The sequence below is a fragment of the Aphelocoma coerulescens genome, chromosome 11, assembly GCF_041296385.1.
Source record: "Aphelocoma coerulescens isolate FSJ_1873_10779 chromosome 11, UR_Acoe_1.0, whole genome shotgun sequence".
In the NCBI taxonomy this organism is placed as follows: domain Eukaryota; kingdom Metazoa; phylum Chordata; class Aves; order Passeriformes; family Corvidae; genus Aphelocoma; species Aphelocoma coerulescens.
The window spans coordinates 17,673,216-17,689,325 of NC_091025.1; the positions used below are offsets into that span (position 1 = coordinate 17,673,216).

Below are 16,110 nucleotides of genomic sequence, written 5' to 3' on the forward strand. Positions count from 1 at the left end.
TAATAAATTTCTTTCTAGGCTAAGTTAAACCAGCTTCTCTGAGATAAGTCTTTGCTTTGGTTTCAAACTACACCAGTTCTCCATTTATTACTACTGTTGTTATATCAATTGACCAGCAATGATGGAAGTACAGGACATTTCCTTAGTATTGATGGCTTACATAGTGAGTGTGCTGGGAAAGTACCTGCAAGGTGGCTGTTCCAGCCATTAGAAAATGGAAATGGAAATCCATGGAGCTGGAGGCAAAAAGAGGACAGAGTTTAATTATTACATGCCTTATCCATGTCTGGCAATCCGATAGCTTGAATGATCAGTGATTCTGAGCTCCATTCAGAATCTAGAGCAAAAATGGTCTAATAAATAAGTCATGGCTATTTGATTTTCTTTTCCTCTGACTAGCATTGACAACATGTAACGTGGTAAGTGCTGCAAAACCTGTGCAAGAAACTGGGAGAATACTGAGGAGGTTAAGCCCAGTCTGAACCCTGCTCTGCTTCACTGCCTGGCAAAATTGCCAACCAGTTAATGCCAGCAACACAAGCATGTCAATGGGAGCAGGAGTTACAGCTGTAATTGTAATCTACACAAGGAAAAAATGTATTTGTGGGTTCAGGAGAATGGGATCGCATCTGACTATTAGGATCCTGACTTCACTAGATTTTACTGAATGGTAGAAAATTCATTTCAAGCAAGTAGCAAAGAACCAAAGATGTGATGAGCCTTTGTACACACAAAAAAGATGCACCAAAAGAGATGTCTGTAATTTGATCATTCATTCTTACTGCACTGCAATTCAGGCTGTCAAAAAATCCTTGCACATGCCCCCAGATTCCTTTCCTGTTCAGGATATAGCTCCAGAGAGCTCAAACACATGAGCAGCACTATCAACCCTGACTTACAAAGCAAGACTGTATTCATCCCTCTTCTCTCAAGCATTTAAATTTAAAATAAACCTCCCAACCTTGGCTACAACTTCAAGTTCATGTAAGTCTCAGCTACACCACAAACTAATGAGAAATCTCATTAGTTCGGTGTTTAGAGTCCAGAGTCAGTGACAACGTTCACCCTTTATATCCACAGAGCACAAAGGTTCATTCCCAGGGAATCTTTTTGCCAGTGGACCTGCTTCCTCCAGCCTGTCATCACCTGGATATTCCTGCTCCTTTCCATTCAGCAGGGTAAATCTGGATGAATGGCAATGTAGAAAGAAAATTTAAGAACCAATTCACAGGTTCAATAGCTTTGAGTCTCACCCTTGCCATGAGTGTATTTTTTCTGCACACCCTAAGCCTGCATTTCAGAGGGATCTTTCAAACATGTCAAAGCTCTTTCTAATATTATCTTCTCTTAAAAATCCATATGGCAGAATTCATCAGCACAGAGGAGACCAGGGAGGAAAAATGTTGAACAACAAAGAGGCAAAAATTAATTTGATCACATAAGAAAGAGACGTAAGAAACCACACAATAGGAAAAATGTACAAAATATATGGAATATTTAGGAGTAAAGCTGCAGAAGGAGTTTACAGGAAAACTTATAACTAAATCTGAAATACTGAAACCAGCACCTAAATATCACCTGTATCACCTAAACATCACCTGTACCATGTTAATCTCATTCAGTTCATTGTTTTCCACAGATGGCTCTTTGCATGGTTTCATCTTTAGTAACCACAAAAAGATTGAAGAATTTGCTCTTGTGGGCATACAACTCTTAAGGTCACACAACCCAGTGTGACCATTGATGGGACTCTCTGTCAGTCACACTCCCAACCACCCCATGCTGTCACTGATGGGACCCAGCAGTGGCTCCGGGTTCCCTCTTGACTCCCCACACCCCACTCACAGCCAGACCAGGTCTCCTCACTGGTTCCAGCCCAGGTTTCACTCAGCAGTCTCAGATCTCTCATTCCATAAAGCCCTTTATTCCCAGCACAGTAACACAGACACAGCCCGAGCCTGTGCCTCTGAGAGGGACCCTCACAAAGGCTTTTATCCCTGGGCTTTTAGCCCTTCACAGCCCAAGCACAGGGAAGCTTTTGCTCCTCCTCCTGAGCCCTGGGCTCCTGCGCTGGCTCTGAGTGTTCCTCACCCAGCTGTGCCACTCATCATCGGATCCCCTGTCATGCAAAGGGTCACAGGTCACATCCTCCTGTCTCTCTGGGCTCCCACCCAGAGCTCAACCTGCAGCTTGCAAACCAAGCTACCTGCACCAGGTGTGTCCCTCAGCACAAGAATGCAACGTGGCTGCTGGGATTTAAACAGGAGGCAAAAGCTCTGTGCATTGGCCACGCATTTCAGGAACCAGAAAATAAAGGCAATGCAAAAGTCTGAGCAAATGTCTGAGGGAGAGCCACTCAAGGCAGCTGTTCTTTAGTCTGGCTGGCCAGTTTAACTCCCTGAAAACAAAGGGTGCAGAAAACCAGAAACTCCTTCAAAAGAGTCTGTCAGCAATGGGAAAGTAAAGGAGGGAAACAGCACCATCCAAGATGTCTCAATTTGCACAGGTCTCTGAATACAATACTATTTGTCACCAATAGCATGAATTTGTTCTGAACAAGCACTGGCCAGACACTTGTCTATGAATAAGAACAGAAAATATCTCTCTTCTAAATAAAAACCCAACCAAATGAAAAACCCCACAAAAATCCCACAGAAAACCTCCAAACTGGTATTTTGCCTGTCAAGTATACCCACAAAAGAGCCACTTTCAGCACTGGCTCATGGTTTTCTGTTTCTCCTCCTAGTTTTGCTAGATGTGAGAAGGCTGAGCTCACATTTTCCACCACTCAGATTAAGAATGTTTAAAATTATCCACACTCATTTTAAATCTGATCACTTTTCAAAAGATCAACAAGTCTGAGGATCTTCATCCCTATTTCAAGTGAAAATGCAGAAGCAGTAATGCTCCACTCCTGTCTTGGAAGATTCCTACCTAAGACAGTGGCTGGGGGATGATGACAGCAGGAAACTGCCAAAAATTACCTCACTTTAGAGCACAAATTTAGCTGCAGGTGTCTTACCAGCACAAAGCTCTGAAATAGTGAATTATGGTTTGGAGAAAGTTGGTGTTTATCTATGAAAGTGTTGCTAAATCAGGGCATATTTAGGATCTACCATGCTGGGAATCAAGAAATAAAAATCCAGTATGATGGCTTATGAGGAGTAAGCAAATTTAATGGCAATTAAATGGTCTGGTCATTGCCCTGCAGATGGAGGGGAGAGCCTTGCACAGGCCCTGGGAAGCAGCCAGCCCAGGAAGAGGAAATGTTCCTGCATGAACAATTCCAACATATTTATTTTCCTGGGAGAGATCAGCAGTCCATTAATAAGACTGTCAGTGAAGGCGTTGTAATGACACTCTTTGTATTTGCATTTGCTGCTTGTGTCTGCCTCCAACAGATTTCTGTTATTTTACAGCAGAGATTTTGCCTATTACTGTCTTGGAAAAAAACCCTAAAAATGCCCATTTTCCCCTCTTTGACAGTTCTATAAGCAAATTTAATTTCTGCTTGAGGAGCTTAAAAATAATTTCACTTAAATAAGCAAAGACAGTAGTCTATGGAATTAAGCCCTTGTTTTATGTAAATGTCAAATAATTATATTAGGAATGCAAAAATAAGCCATCAGCAGGAACATAAATGCTTAGAACAAGATTGGCATTATTATTTTCATAGCCAGTCTGATAAGAGGCAATTTTACAATAGCAGTAGATGCTGAGGCTCCCATGAAGTCTAATGACAAGGCTGATTTCTTACAAAATCCTTGAAGTATAATTATGTTTTAAAAAACTGACAATGCAACGGGCAGACTTCATTTTTGTGTGGCTTAGTAAAGTGCTCTTCTGGCAACTTTGCTCTGACATACACATGTAAGGGAGATATAAAAATAAACTGGAGGAGTGTCTTGCAATTTATTCCTTTTATCTTGTTCCCTTTTGACTTTTTGGAGGAAACAAAATGTAAAAGGACTTCACTTTACATCTGAATATTTCGGATCATAAACTAAGAATTGTGCTTTCCATGCTGTTGGTAAATCTCACGATCTGAGAAAATCAGTATGGAAATTTTAAGTATTTTTCCTTTAAAAACATTAAAATTATTAACTGGTTAGATATTAACCTGGGGAAATATACCCAATGAAACCAGATCTTCCTTTCTTTCCTTGTGTGATTCCCTGTGGCTTGGCTTCCCTTCAAGCAGAAAGTATTTCTGCTAATTTATTAAAGTATGGTTTGGCTGCAAGAAGGAACAGTAACATGGCACTGTTGGCACTACTGGCAACGAAATCCCCAAATTACTGAGGTGGGTCAGAGGAACACAGGGTACAAGGAGTGGCAGTTGGGAGCTTGGTTTACACTCAGACTTAGGTGTGTCACAGATTCCTAACATGCTTGTTTTTGAAAACAAGTACCACAGGAAAAATATTACACAGCAAAACTGGGCCAAATAAGCATATTTTATCCCCCAATTTATTATGTTCATAGCTGCAGTACTATGAAACTGAGCTTCAAATGCTCTGTACCATAATGCTGTATCCTTCAGAAAAGACATTTGTGGGACAAGCATCACCCAGTTCTCTCCACCAGGCTTTGAGGACAGATATTCCTGCAGTGCTGGCTCAAGTGTGTGCACAAAGCAGGCTCTGCCTGTACACTGAGTGCAGGACAGAGTTCCAGGGTTTGTGCTCCAGTTCAGGACACAACACAGGGTGGCAGCCCCGCATTCCCCACCTGCTTCTTTGCTTGTGTCAAATCCATTGTCTAAAATACAGTGCTAATATGAATAATAAATTATACTGTCGTGTGTGATTCTATCAGCAGCTCCAAATTAATTAAGAATTCTCCTTGATTAAAATCCATGACCCGTATTGCCAGGCAGGGCAGCTCTCCTGACTCAGATGTGCAGAGCAGCCACCAGGGTTCTGTGGACCTGAACAATGCAGGTTCTTGTCGAGAGCCGGGTGTGAGTAAACTCATCCATACGTATCCAACAGCACTACTTTCATGCAACATTACCTCTGTGCTTAATCATTTATGGCTCTGAAACATAATAGCACTCTGAATTTAAAATGTCTGGGTTGAGCCTTCAATTTACTTCTACAACAGCAAAGCTTTAATTTTTTCTGTCTTAATATAGCTAATTATAAGGCTTTGGTTTGGGCTTTTTAAACTGTTTTTTAATGTTTATCCTGCATACCCTGTACATATGTAGTCACCTATCTCTTCAAAATCTCTATCACCATATTCACTGGAAAAAAATGTGCAGTTGTAAAAACGAAAAGAAATGGAGCTTGCATAGAAATTAAGCTTTCTTTCAAAAATTCTCTACTTTAAACACCCAGTACGTTTTATTTTACTGGATGATATACAGCTTCCACTGCACAGCCTTTTAAAATCAATTATAAACCCAACAGAACAGTCAGAGTACACAAACACTTACTGGTTTCAGTGGCTACAATGGTGATGTTGTGCCATGTGCTGGTTTCTCTGTCCAGGGGTGTTGCCAGAGTTATTTTCCCATCCTCTGCGTTGATGTTGAACTGTCTCTCAAGGTCAGTGTGGCGATCAATGGAAAACCTGCAAAACAGACATCCCTGTAATCTACTTAATGAAGTTGGTGTAATCCATACAGTCACAGAGACAATTTAGGGAGCCCTCTGAGAGCTGCAGTTTTATAGCCAAATGGATTGAGAAGCTCAATAGCATAATAGTTTACAAGACAAAATGACAAACTGAGGTTAAAAAAACCCTTAATAATTATTGCCCAAGGAGTAATTAGCTGTATACCCAGTGTGAAGGTCATGAAGTGCCCTCAGGTTCACTGGGTAACATCACTGAAAATCAGTGCTGATCAAGAGTTAATTACACAATCCATCACATTTATTGGACAGTTTCTATGGTATTTCACAGTAACTGATGATAATTTTAACAATAATGTATTAAGCACACAAAAATTTAGGGCTTTGTGGTTATTCAAGAAAATGGCTGAATAGTATTATTTTACCAATAAATTTCAGATTAATGAAGCAGGAACAATTCACCAAGCAAATTATTTGCTTATGGTTCAAGCAGCTCCATGGGCAGAGCAGAGTGAATCACCACCTTTTCCCATAAAACACTGCTGACGCTGGAGGCCTGATTCTTTTATGGGTTGACATCACTGATTTTTAGCAAAACAAGTTCCTTCTGACAGGCAGTCAGAGTTTGCAAATGTGAATGTCCAGGTAAATTCTGCAGCCCAATCAGAGGCAGCCTGACAAAGAGACAGAGCTGCAATGGATTGCTCCGACAGTGCATTAAGCAGGATGATGATTTAAAGCTCAGGTCCAGATCACCAGGAAAGCTTTTATGTTTGTCCATTTGATCAGAGTTATTTTACTAATGAATTATTCGTGAAAAGAAACGCAATCACAAAATTGAGCCTTCAGTTTCTTGACAGGAAAGGTAGGGAAAGAGGGAGTTGAGTGATAAACTAGTGATATGGTTCAACAGAAATTGACTTCAAGGGGTTTTACTGATCTTAATTGTGGATTTATTTAAAAGCCTTTTAAGCCTTTGTGTCTGTGTATTACAGAACCTAGCAGCATGCACTGGCAGTTCTTACATCTGTTCTGCATTATAGCAAGGCACAATGGGGTGAGTTGGGATATGGTATCAGACTCAATTACAATATGGAGTGGCCAGAAAAGTGACTCCAGACTGTCGGTTTCTCATCACTTCTCTACCTTTTGCAAGTACACTGTTAAAATTCCCCAATAAAAGGAAAAGAACATATTTTTCTACAGTGAGAATGGCACAGTTATCTGAAAATCAGCTATTCCATTCTGGATTGTGCTTTATCAGAAGCAATTTCCAAAAATACTCTGATTTGGAGGTCTCTTTATGCACTACAATAAATATATTCCAATGAAGTCAAGCTCATTTCAGCCTAACACAGTCAATTTTAATAGACACGGCACTAGGATCTGATTTCAAATCTTAGGATTATTGTGTTCCACCTTTTTTTAATAGTATTTCAGCACCAGATATTTTCATATTTAGAATGAAAGTTGCATTGCAATTAGACTGCTTGTGAAATTCATTCTGTAAGATACAGCTCACTTCCAAAAAGAGTTCTAAATGATGAAAGCTTATCAAAATCTCAAAGTTTAAGTGTTTAAATACTGCATTGTGAGAGATCAAGGCTAACTTGATCACACTGGTAAGGTAATTAACAACTAATGGACTTAAGAGGGAAAACACCAGTTTAACTAGGAAATGGGATTTTGTTAGATATTTCCTTGTTTTGTTTTTAAACTCTGAGAAGAACTAGTTTTACTCACTTAAAAATTACTAGTTTGCTAAGAAGAGTACCAAAAAAATATGAAGTCAAATTCCAAATATCTGTGCCTAAAGCTGGGCAAGTGCATCTATATTTGGACATTTAAGTAAACTGATTTTCTCGTGAGCTCCACACACTCAGTTCTCAATGGTTTAATGGGAATTGCACTAAACTCAGCATTTCTGAAAATCAGGTCACTTATGTGAAAGAATAAAGCTGTAGGTGCTTAACTTCAGGCAATCATTTTTGAAAATGGATCGTAACTGTATCTTGATGTCTCCCTAGTTCCAATTAAAGTATTAGAAGTCAAATTCTGGTACTAGTGAAGTTAGTAAAAAATACCTTACAGCCTTTCAGGTTTAAGATTTCACTCAAGAAAACACAAGAAAAGACAGCAATCAGCTCTTTTTAAGAAGTCATACTTAAAACTGTCTTTTCATTCTTGATTTTTATGTAATGATGCTGAAAGAACTCTACTGATATCACACATTTACAGAGTTTTTACAGTCCACAAACAAAATAAAATGTGAAATGCTCATATGCTATTCAGTGTTTAGTTGACCTGGGCTTGACATAAATTCCACTGAGGGAAGACACAGTTTGTCTCTAAGGATCAATCCTTCCTTAAACTTCTACTCACGGCCTTCCTGCCATGCAGGCTTTGAAGTTATAAAAGAGGGAGTGATGCATTTGTGAGTTTATTTTATCACATTCCATCTCATCCTCACAATATTTACTCACAACACAAACCCAGAAATTCAAGAGGAAACATTTTTAACATAAGTTGTGTGTCTTTGCAAGACAACAAAGAGGTAAAACCCTCTCCTGATTTTAATTTGATAAATATTTGTTACAAAACCAAAAAATAAAATCTGCAGTGTCATAAACCTGGGAAAACGAATGGTACATTTGCAGTTTCCTTTTCATGATAATGGTGTTGTAACTCTTTTTAATGGGAATGCATTGTCAGATCCATAAAATATACATAAAACATATATTTCTCTAAAAATGAGAAAAGAATATCTTGGGAAATAATATCTTTTGAAATTGCCATAAAGCCAGCACAGGTTATTGGGAAGTTTGGGTTAGTTTATGAGTCTGCTATGGCAATTATAGGAACAACCCCACAGTGGTTTCACAGAAGCCTTGGAATGATTCTCAGTCCTGCTCTTGCACTGCTGCTGTTATGACTTCATTTGATCTTCTCCTTATTTGCACCAATGCAAATAGGAGAAGAAATCCTTTTTTGCTGCTCCTGCTGAGATTTGACTCTCATCACTGACACCCCAGGGGTGGTAAATCTCCATTTTTATTAATGCCAGGCGGATTGGACAGCGTACTTAGTGACAGATAAACAACTGCATTGTTGGGGAGGCACAAAATATTGGATCTGGGTTTTTAAGGCCTGCTGTGAATTGAGAAAATGATCAACTGCTGCCAGAGATGAAATCTCTGCTGATATGAGTGGGGAAAACCTGCTCCAGTGAATCTTATCTCTCCACAGAGAAAACCACTGAAGGGCAGTGATTTATAGGAGGGCAGTTGCAGTATAGGAAGAAAGATTATTGCTCATGCTTTTTGCTATGTGCCTGGATCATGCTTTATCCAAGGTAATTCACTGCAGATAAACAGACCATAGTTATAAAGTAACACCAGGAGCATGGAGTGAGTGCTGCTGGAACCAACAGCTGGGTGCTAACACAGGATGATCTTTCCAGGTTCCACCCTTCCCACACCAGCCACAGCAAAGCCTTGCAGCTGAGCTAGACTCCCTGGGCCCTTTCCCAAGGGAGAGGCATGCACCCAGATGTGGCCCTGACACACGATCCTGGAATTGCTGGGTAGAATACAACAAACTACAGACCATTTTTACAATTATTACCCAGCTTTGTAAATCCATTTCACCATCAGCCTTAAAAATGAGGAGGCCCTTAAGCATCATGCACTGCAGAATGGCAACTAAGGATCAAAAAGTGCTTGTGCTGCTTGTTTTAAAGCTGATGGATTAGAAAAAAAAATCACAGAATCACAGACTATGCTGACCCAGAAGGATCACCGAATTTCAGCTCCTGGCTCTGCACAGGGCAGGCCCAAAAATCCATCTATACATCTGCTTGTGAACCTATGAGAGGCTTTAGATCAAGTGAGAGAAAGATCAGACAATGTTTCTTCTCTTCTAAGCAAGCACAGAAAACAAATTACTGGTGTGTTGGTTAGAAATGAGGATGAACAATTTTTGTTTTCCTTAAAAAAAAAGAGAAAATCACAGAATGGTCTGGGTTGGAATGGACCCTAAAGACCATCTCATTCCAACCTCTGCCTTGGGCAGGGACACCTTCCACTAGACCACAGGACAAGCTTCTTTCCAGGCTGCATTTTGTAATATTTTTACTAAACTCTCTAACGTTTTATCCTTTGACTCAATTATCAGACTCTTCCCATGTTCAGAGATATCCAAGTTTTATTTCATTTACTCTGAATGTGTGGAGCCTTTGTGTACCAGACCAATGCAAAGCAGACGTGGTATTGGGAGCACAGAAGGTGATTCATATTTTGTTTGTGCTGCCTGGGTTTTTATAACAAATGTACACAGTAGTTCTGTCTAAGCAAAATATTGATAGAACAGATATCTATTGAAAAATGTAATTTCCTTGAAATACAATTCGTTGTTGCCTGCTAAATTACGGTTTTGAAGAAAAGGGAAAAAAAAAACAACCACATAAAAAAAAAAGGCCAGGCAACACTGAACATTAAAAGTGTCCATCAGTTTTAGACCAGCTTGTTGTAATTTTTCAAGTTTTTAACTAAAGTTTAATATTGTTGAAATGGCATCATAGAACAAATGCATAAAACCTGCATCATATGCATGATACAATAACAGAAGAAACACCTGAAATGTACATTCCAACCAATAAAATCAGTGCTTGAACATACTTCTGTTAGAACCTGCCAGGTTCCTACTTTGTTCCAAACTGGAAAGAAAGTAACTGTATTTCTGCATCCTACCTGTCTCTGACTAGCATTTTTTCTCCTTTAATAGTAGAATTACTAGCTTGAAATCAATTTTTTGGTCCTTAAAATATCTTTTATGCAAAAAAATGGGAGGGGGAAAAAAAAAAAAGCATTTGAGCTTTCTATACCTGTCCCAAATAAAGCCAAATTAATCAGGTAAGCAAATGAGCAAAAACGTTGCATAGAAAATTGAGGCCTGTATATTCTTTAATTAGCTATTAACCCAATATTGTAGAAAAAATTAAATCTTTTAAAGTACTGTATCTGTTATGAAAAAAAAAAAGATATAAGTCATACTAATAAATCACCTTGTTTTTTTAAATGTAATGAATTCTGGCCAATTCTGTTTCATGTATGCCAAGTGTTTCTGTATGACCTGATGAGCAAAAAAACATTCTAATTCAGTTTACAAACACAAAATATTTTTGTTTTTAAAAGTTTGCAGGTCTCTTGGTTTATAAAATGAGGAAAAAGTGGAAATAAGGTAAATCTTTTACTCAGATCCATTTTTTGGGCTTGGACAGAATAAAGAGGGTCCGTTTTAGAACAGAGGTAGGTTTGTAGATGGTTGAAATTTTTAGGGGTTGGGGCAGGATGAGGAAAGAATTCCAGGGCAACAGAACAAGAGTGGAAAATCGTCCAAGGTGAAAGTGAAGCAGGGGTGAGGCCAAGCTGGGATGAGGAACAGAGGGGATGGGGAAGAGGCAGAGCAGCCAGGACCAAGCCAAAGGCAAAACTGAGCAGGGCAGAGGGAAGGAACTAAGGTTCTATTGAAAGAGAAATTGCTCTGGAGCTGGAATAAAGGGAAGAGAGGCAGCTTGCTGTCACCATGGCTGGGCTCACACACCTCTGACAAATGTCAGAGGAACATTTTTGTACCAGCAGTGCAGTGCAGGGCAGTGCTTTTCTCACAGACACCAGTGGGCAGCAGCAATAAAATCAGGGACGGAGCCACTGCTCCAACGGTGACAGATCAGACCCTGCCATTCTATGGCACTTTTGTTTAGAAATCTATGGCAGCTGATGCTGTGTTCATCTAGTTTTGAAAGTCTGATTTAGAAATGAGAAGTGCAGAAGCACAGAATATCCTGAGATGGAAAGGACCAAGAGGATCATTGATCCAGCCCCTGTCCCTGCCCAGACACCCCACCAGTCCCACCCTGGGCATCCCTGGCAGCGCTGCCCAAACGCTCCTGGAGCTCTGGCAGCCTCGGGCCGTGCCCATTCCCTGGGGAGCCTGGGCAGTGCCCAGCACCCTCTGGGGGAAGCAGAACCTCCCCCTGATCTCCAGCCTGAGCCTGCACAGCTCCAGCCGTTCCCTGGGTGCTGTCCGTGGCCCAGGAACAGAGTTTGGAGCTGTCCCTTGAGAGGAAGTTGTATAAAACTCAAACATACTCTCCAACATCTTCACACACAAGTTCTAATGGATCCAAACATGCTGGCAATTCTGAATTTCTAACTTTAAAGACTTTATACTATGATATGCAGCATGTAGGGCATCTACATAAAGGTTTAAAGTCCAGCTCTGCAACAGCCCTGATGGAAGTGACAACAATTAGGAAATGATAGTGATAGAAAATGATGGATTGTAACAACTAACATCGTCCTCCTGATGCTGCAGACTACTTGCCTGGCCTAAACACCCTGAGGCAGCAATGCACAGTGATGATTACTATTAAATAGACTCTCTCCACATACACTTTTGCCCTTAATTTCACGTTTTGGTGTTGGTTTTCCTAATGCTTTTAGCAGGCACTACTACACAGACTAGAATGTGCTTTGGAACGCTCTCATCACACCATGCAATCACTACCAAGGGGGAGGGGAAGATGTGTGCTCATCAAATGAGATAAAACCCACTGAAATGATCAAACTGGAATAAAAGATTTTTTTTCAAATTAGATCAAAAAGGGAAAATATTATAAACTGAAGATGCAAAAGTCACATGGGCATAATCATCTCTGACTTTGTATGTTTAAACCAGGAATGGGTTTAGACAAAGGAATACAAAATATGTTTTGACAACCTTACAACTGCATGGCACAAACTCAATATTGTTAGTGCAGACTACTGGATTATTTAAATTCACTGCAGAGATACACTCTGATGATTCAACCTCATCCAACCTCATTTTTCATAAGAACCACTCACATTTCTTACTTTCATTGCATTCCTCTGTTTCATAAGACTACTCCTATGGCAAGGAACATTTTGAGGACTTTGAAAATGATCTGAACTGATAAAACTAACAGCATAAACCAAATCCTATCCAGGCATTTTCACAGAAACAGAATGGCATGAGAACAGTCACACAACGAGTGGGGAAATACCCTTGGGATCTGCCAGGAGTTCCCCCAAAGAGCACTTTAAAGCAGCTCTACCTTATAGGGCTGGAAGACACATCGGGGTCATGGGCTGTCACCTGCCCCAGCACAGAGTTGAGAGCAGCATTTTCATGCACTTCCAGAAGGTAGGTGGGTGAGGAGAAGACTGGTGGCTCATCAGCATCTTCCACCACGATCTTCACGGTTGCCGTGTCCTTGAAGGGTCCCCCACTGAGGAAGCGAGGGTCGATGTGAATGTTGGCTGCTTCCACCTTCAGAGTGTAGGACTTTTTGGTCTCAAAGTCCAGTGGCTGTTGAGAAGGACAAAGATGAATGTCTTTCACTAATGGCCACAGAGGACAAGTGATGATGATGATGATGATGCTGATGGATGGAAGTTATGTGCATTTTTAAGCACCTGGAATGAGTTTTAATGCAGTCACTTCCTGCTCCCAGAAACCCAACCTGCAGATTTCCTAGGCACATACTGACAGATGTTTATTTACCAGCCTCAGAGGAAACAACACTGTTTCCTTGTTTTTCACAAGAAATTTACTGAAATACTCTCTCTCATGAATTATACCATTACAATTACATATCAGACAAATACTACAAATTTGTTGGGGATGACATGAGTTGCAGACCAAAAATGCACTTTGTCAGTGCTTTACTGGTTGGAGATAAGAAAAAAAATTAAACTGGCTCCACAAAGAATAAATATTTTACTACTTCCAGAACAGTGTGAAAAATGCAAAGAGCTAGCAATTATTATTTGTTGGACAGGAGAGGCGAAATGTAGAGCTAATCATATAAGAAAGTACTTCAATATTATTGCACTACAAGTACCTCTGTATTTCAGTTTATAAGAGTAAATGAGGTAGACACCTCTCAGGAATTTCTTCAAACTGTAGTAATTTCTACTTCTGTATCTTCTTTTTTCTTTTTATTTTCCCCACAGACAGAATCACAAAACAAATTACTTTATTCTATCAATTTACCTGCCATGTTCACCACCATTTTTACTACTTTACAGTTCCATATTAACTCATAAAAGATGAAAACTCAGTGGATTTAAGGGACTGAAATACCAAATGAACCCCAAATCTGTGACACTTTTGTGTTAGACTTTTTCATTATAGGAGATTCAAGTTTGTGTCTTGAAGCACATTACTATATTCACTACATAATTCTCTTGTGTCTCACAACGATTCAAATTTCAAAGATGCAAATTGCCAAGCACTGGAAAGATATTAAGATTTGCATTATAATGTCTCAGGGATAAAAAGAAGAGGACATAGACACTCTGAATCTGCAATGCAAATACCAGCAAGAGCACAAACAGGAATCTTCAGGAAGTCTGTCAAAGCCTTCAATATGTATATTTTCAAATTCTGTTGATTTTTTTCAGGTATGAATCAAGCTCTAATGGGATTTGCTCTTTCCCACAAATTCTAGTAAACACAAGAAAACCTTGCTTCTTTAGCAGCTCTTAAATTAGTAAGCTTTTGAAATTATGAATGGGGATTTAGAAATCAGCATATTCACAATTTGCCAATCATGGCTCCTGTAGCACTTTTTCAATTGCTTTTCATATGCTTTACAGAAATGACAGCACCCCAATACATTTAGTCATACCTAATCAGAATATCATATTGAAAATTTACTCAGCATTGTCTAAAGCCCATGATTTTATGCTGAAGAAAATCTGTTGGTGAGCAGCACCCCTCCATACATCATCTACTGGAGTAGAACCAAAATTATTATTGCTGTCAAAATGAAAATATGAAACAACATTATGGTTGAGACTCAGTTATGAAATAAAGCCAAGGGAACTGGGGCAAAAGGCTAATTGCCTCAGCTTACAGGAGAGGCCACAGCATACAATAAATAACAGTAAGGAAGAGCTGGGATGTGTATCATAATATTCTCTTTAGAAAAACAAATGTAAATTTAGATAAATATGCATCAGTTTATTATAAATCTACAGTGCTGACCTACTCACTGAGAAAGAGAAAATACAAAGTTTTGACAGACAATCTGCCTGACCTCTTTAATGACAGGTACAAGTGGAATATTAATTACCTGTACTCGTTGGATTCACCTCTTCTCACTGAAATATCACGTTTTTTGTTTACTTTTGTTTTTTTTAGACAAATATTCATTTAGAGTGATCTGTGCTATGCAGTTAAAACCCTCTGTGCCACTGCTATAAATTATATTCATATCCTTTTTCAGAACACAGCATGAGAAACAGCTTTTTCTCCTTCCCCACAAAATAATGACAACTAAATCTGCAATTAATGTTTCCCCAGCTTTACCAGAGGAGTTTTGTTCTATGCTGCCTCTCCCCATACTTCTGTACATAACTGGGTGGTGCTTTTGTTGTGTACATGCAAATACTTCACCTTGCACACATCAAGACTGTACAAGCATAGAAAAGGTAACGTGGTTTTCTTTAGGGCCCAAATTTGGCACTTCTCCCGTGAAACTACTGAGCTCATTAATAAAATTCACTGAAATCCTGTTCATTGAGTGAAGACAGTTCAACATGAGAACAGGTAGAAGATGAAGCTCTCACATGTCAGTTAATTTACTTAATACACTGTGATTTATTTTTCTCTGAACAGCTATACAGGAAATCAAATGATTGAGAGAAGTTATTTGATGAATACTCAGCCAAGATTTTATGGAAGTTTAAACCACCACTAAAGTGGAATCTGATCTATTCTTCTTTGGAACAAAGGGAGCAAAACCTGTGTATTGTGACCACATGGAGCTTGGATAAGATGAACACATTTCCAACATCCATGGATGTCTCCCCAGCTGTCACCTCAATGAAAATTTGGAGCAACATGGCCAATACACCCCTTTTCATCACTCCACTGGCTTGACACCTCATCCACAGAAGGAAGAATCCCTGGAAATCCAGCACCTTACAGAGCAAAGTCTGGCTGGGTAGTTGTATGTACAATAAACATTGATGTTTTTTAACAGAGATATGATTTACCTTTCTCACTCTAATAATGCCGTCCTGAGTTTGGGCATCTGTAGTAATCTCAAATATATCCATTCCATCTCCTTCAATAATATCATAGGATGATTTAGCATTTTCTCCAATATCCAGGTCATTTGCTTTCACCCTTCCTATTGGTTCACCAAGAGCAACATCTTCCATTACTGAGAAGTGATACAGACCTTACAAATAAGAGGAAAAGACTAAACATTACAGCTGGTCCCAGTGTCCCCTGTGTGCTCTTCAATGTTTACACTTCCCCAACACCAACTCTTGAGATGTGCAACTGATCCAACCCCCATTTACACAAGTTATTGACTGAAAGCAGCAAAACCTGGTCCTCACACCAAAATATTCACTTTAGTGGAGGTGAGTGTCCTTTCCACTCCAGCAGTCTCCTGCTTCTTCCTTGCAGGGATGTTTTGTGTTGGCAAACACAA

General features: G+C 39.5%; 1 protein-coding gene across 11 annotated transcripts in view; it reads right to left on the bottom strand.

The window, feature by feature from the left end:
* Positions 1-16,110, bottom strand: part of CDH8 (cadherin 8) — a 361,598-nt gene that overhangs the window by 47,313 nt on the left and 298,175 nt on the right. For 10 of the 11 annotated variants that reach the window (XM_069026620.1, XM_069026617.1, XM_069026621.1 and 7 more), the window contains 3 exons: positions 15,665-15,852; positions 12,715-12,968; positions 5,441-5,577 (listed from right to left, as the gene is read on the bottom strand). In XM_069026620.1, the coding sequence (XP_068882721.1) occupies positions 5,441-5,577; positions 12,715-12,968; positions 15,665-15,852 (579 nt within the window). The remainder of the gene's footprint in view (positions 1-5,440; positions 5,578-12,714; positions 12,969-15,664; positions 15,853-16,110) is intronic. The other variant, XM_069026626.1, reaches the window with a different exon arrangement.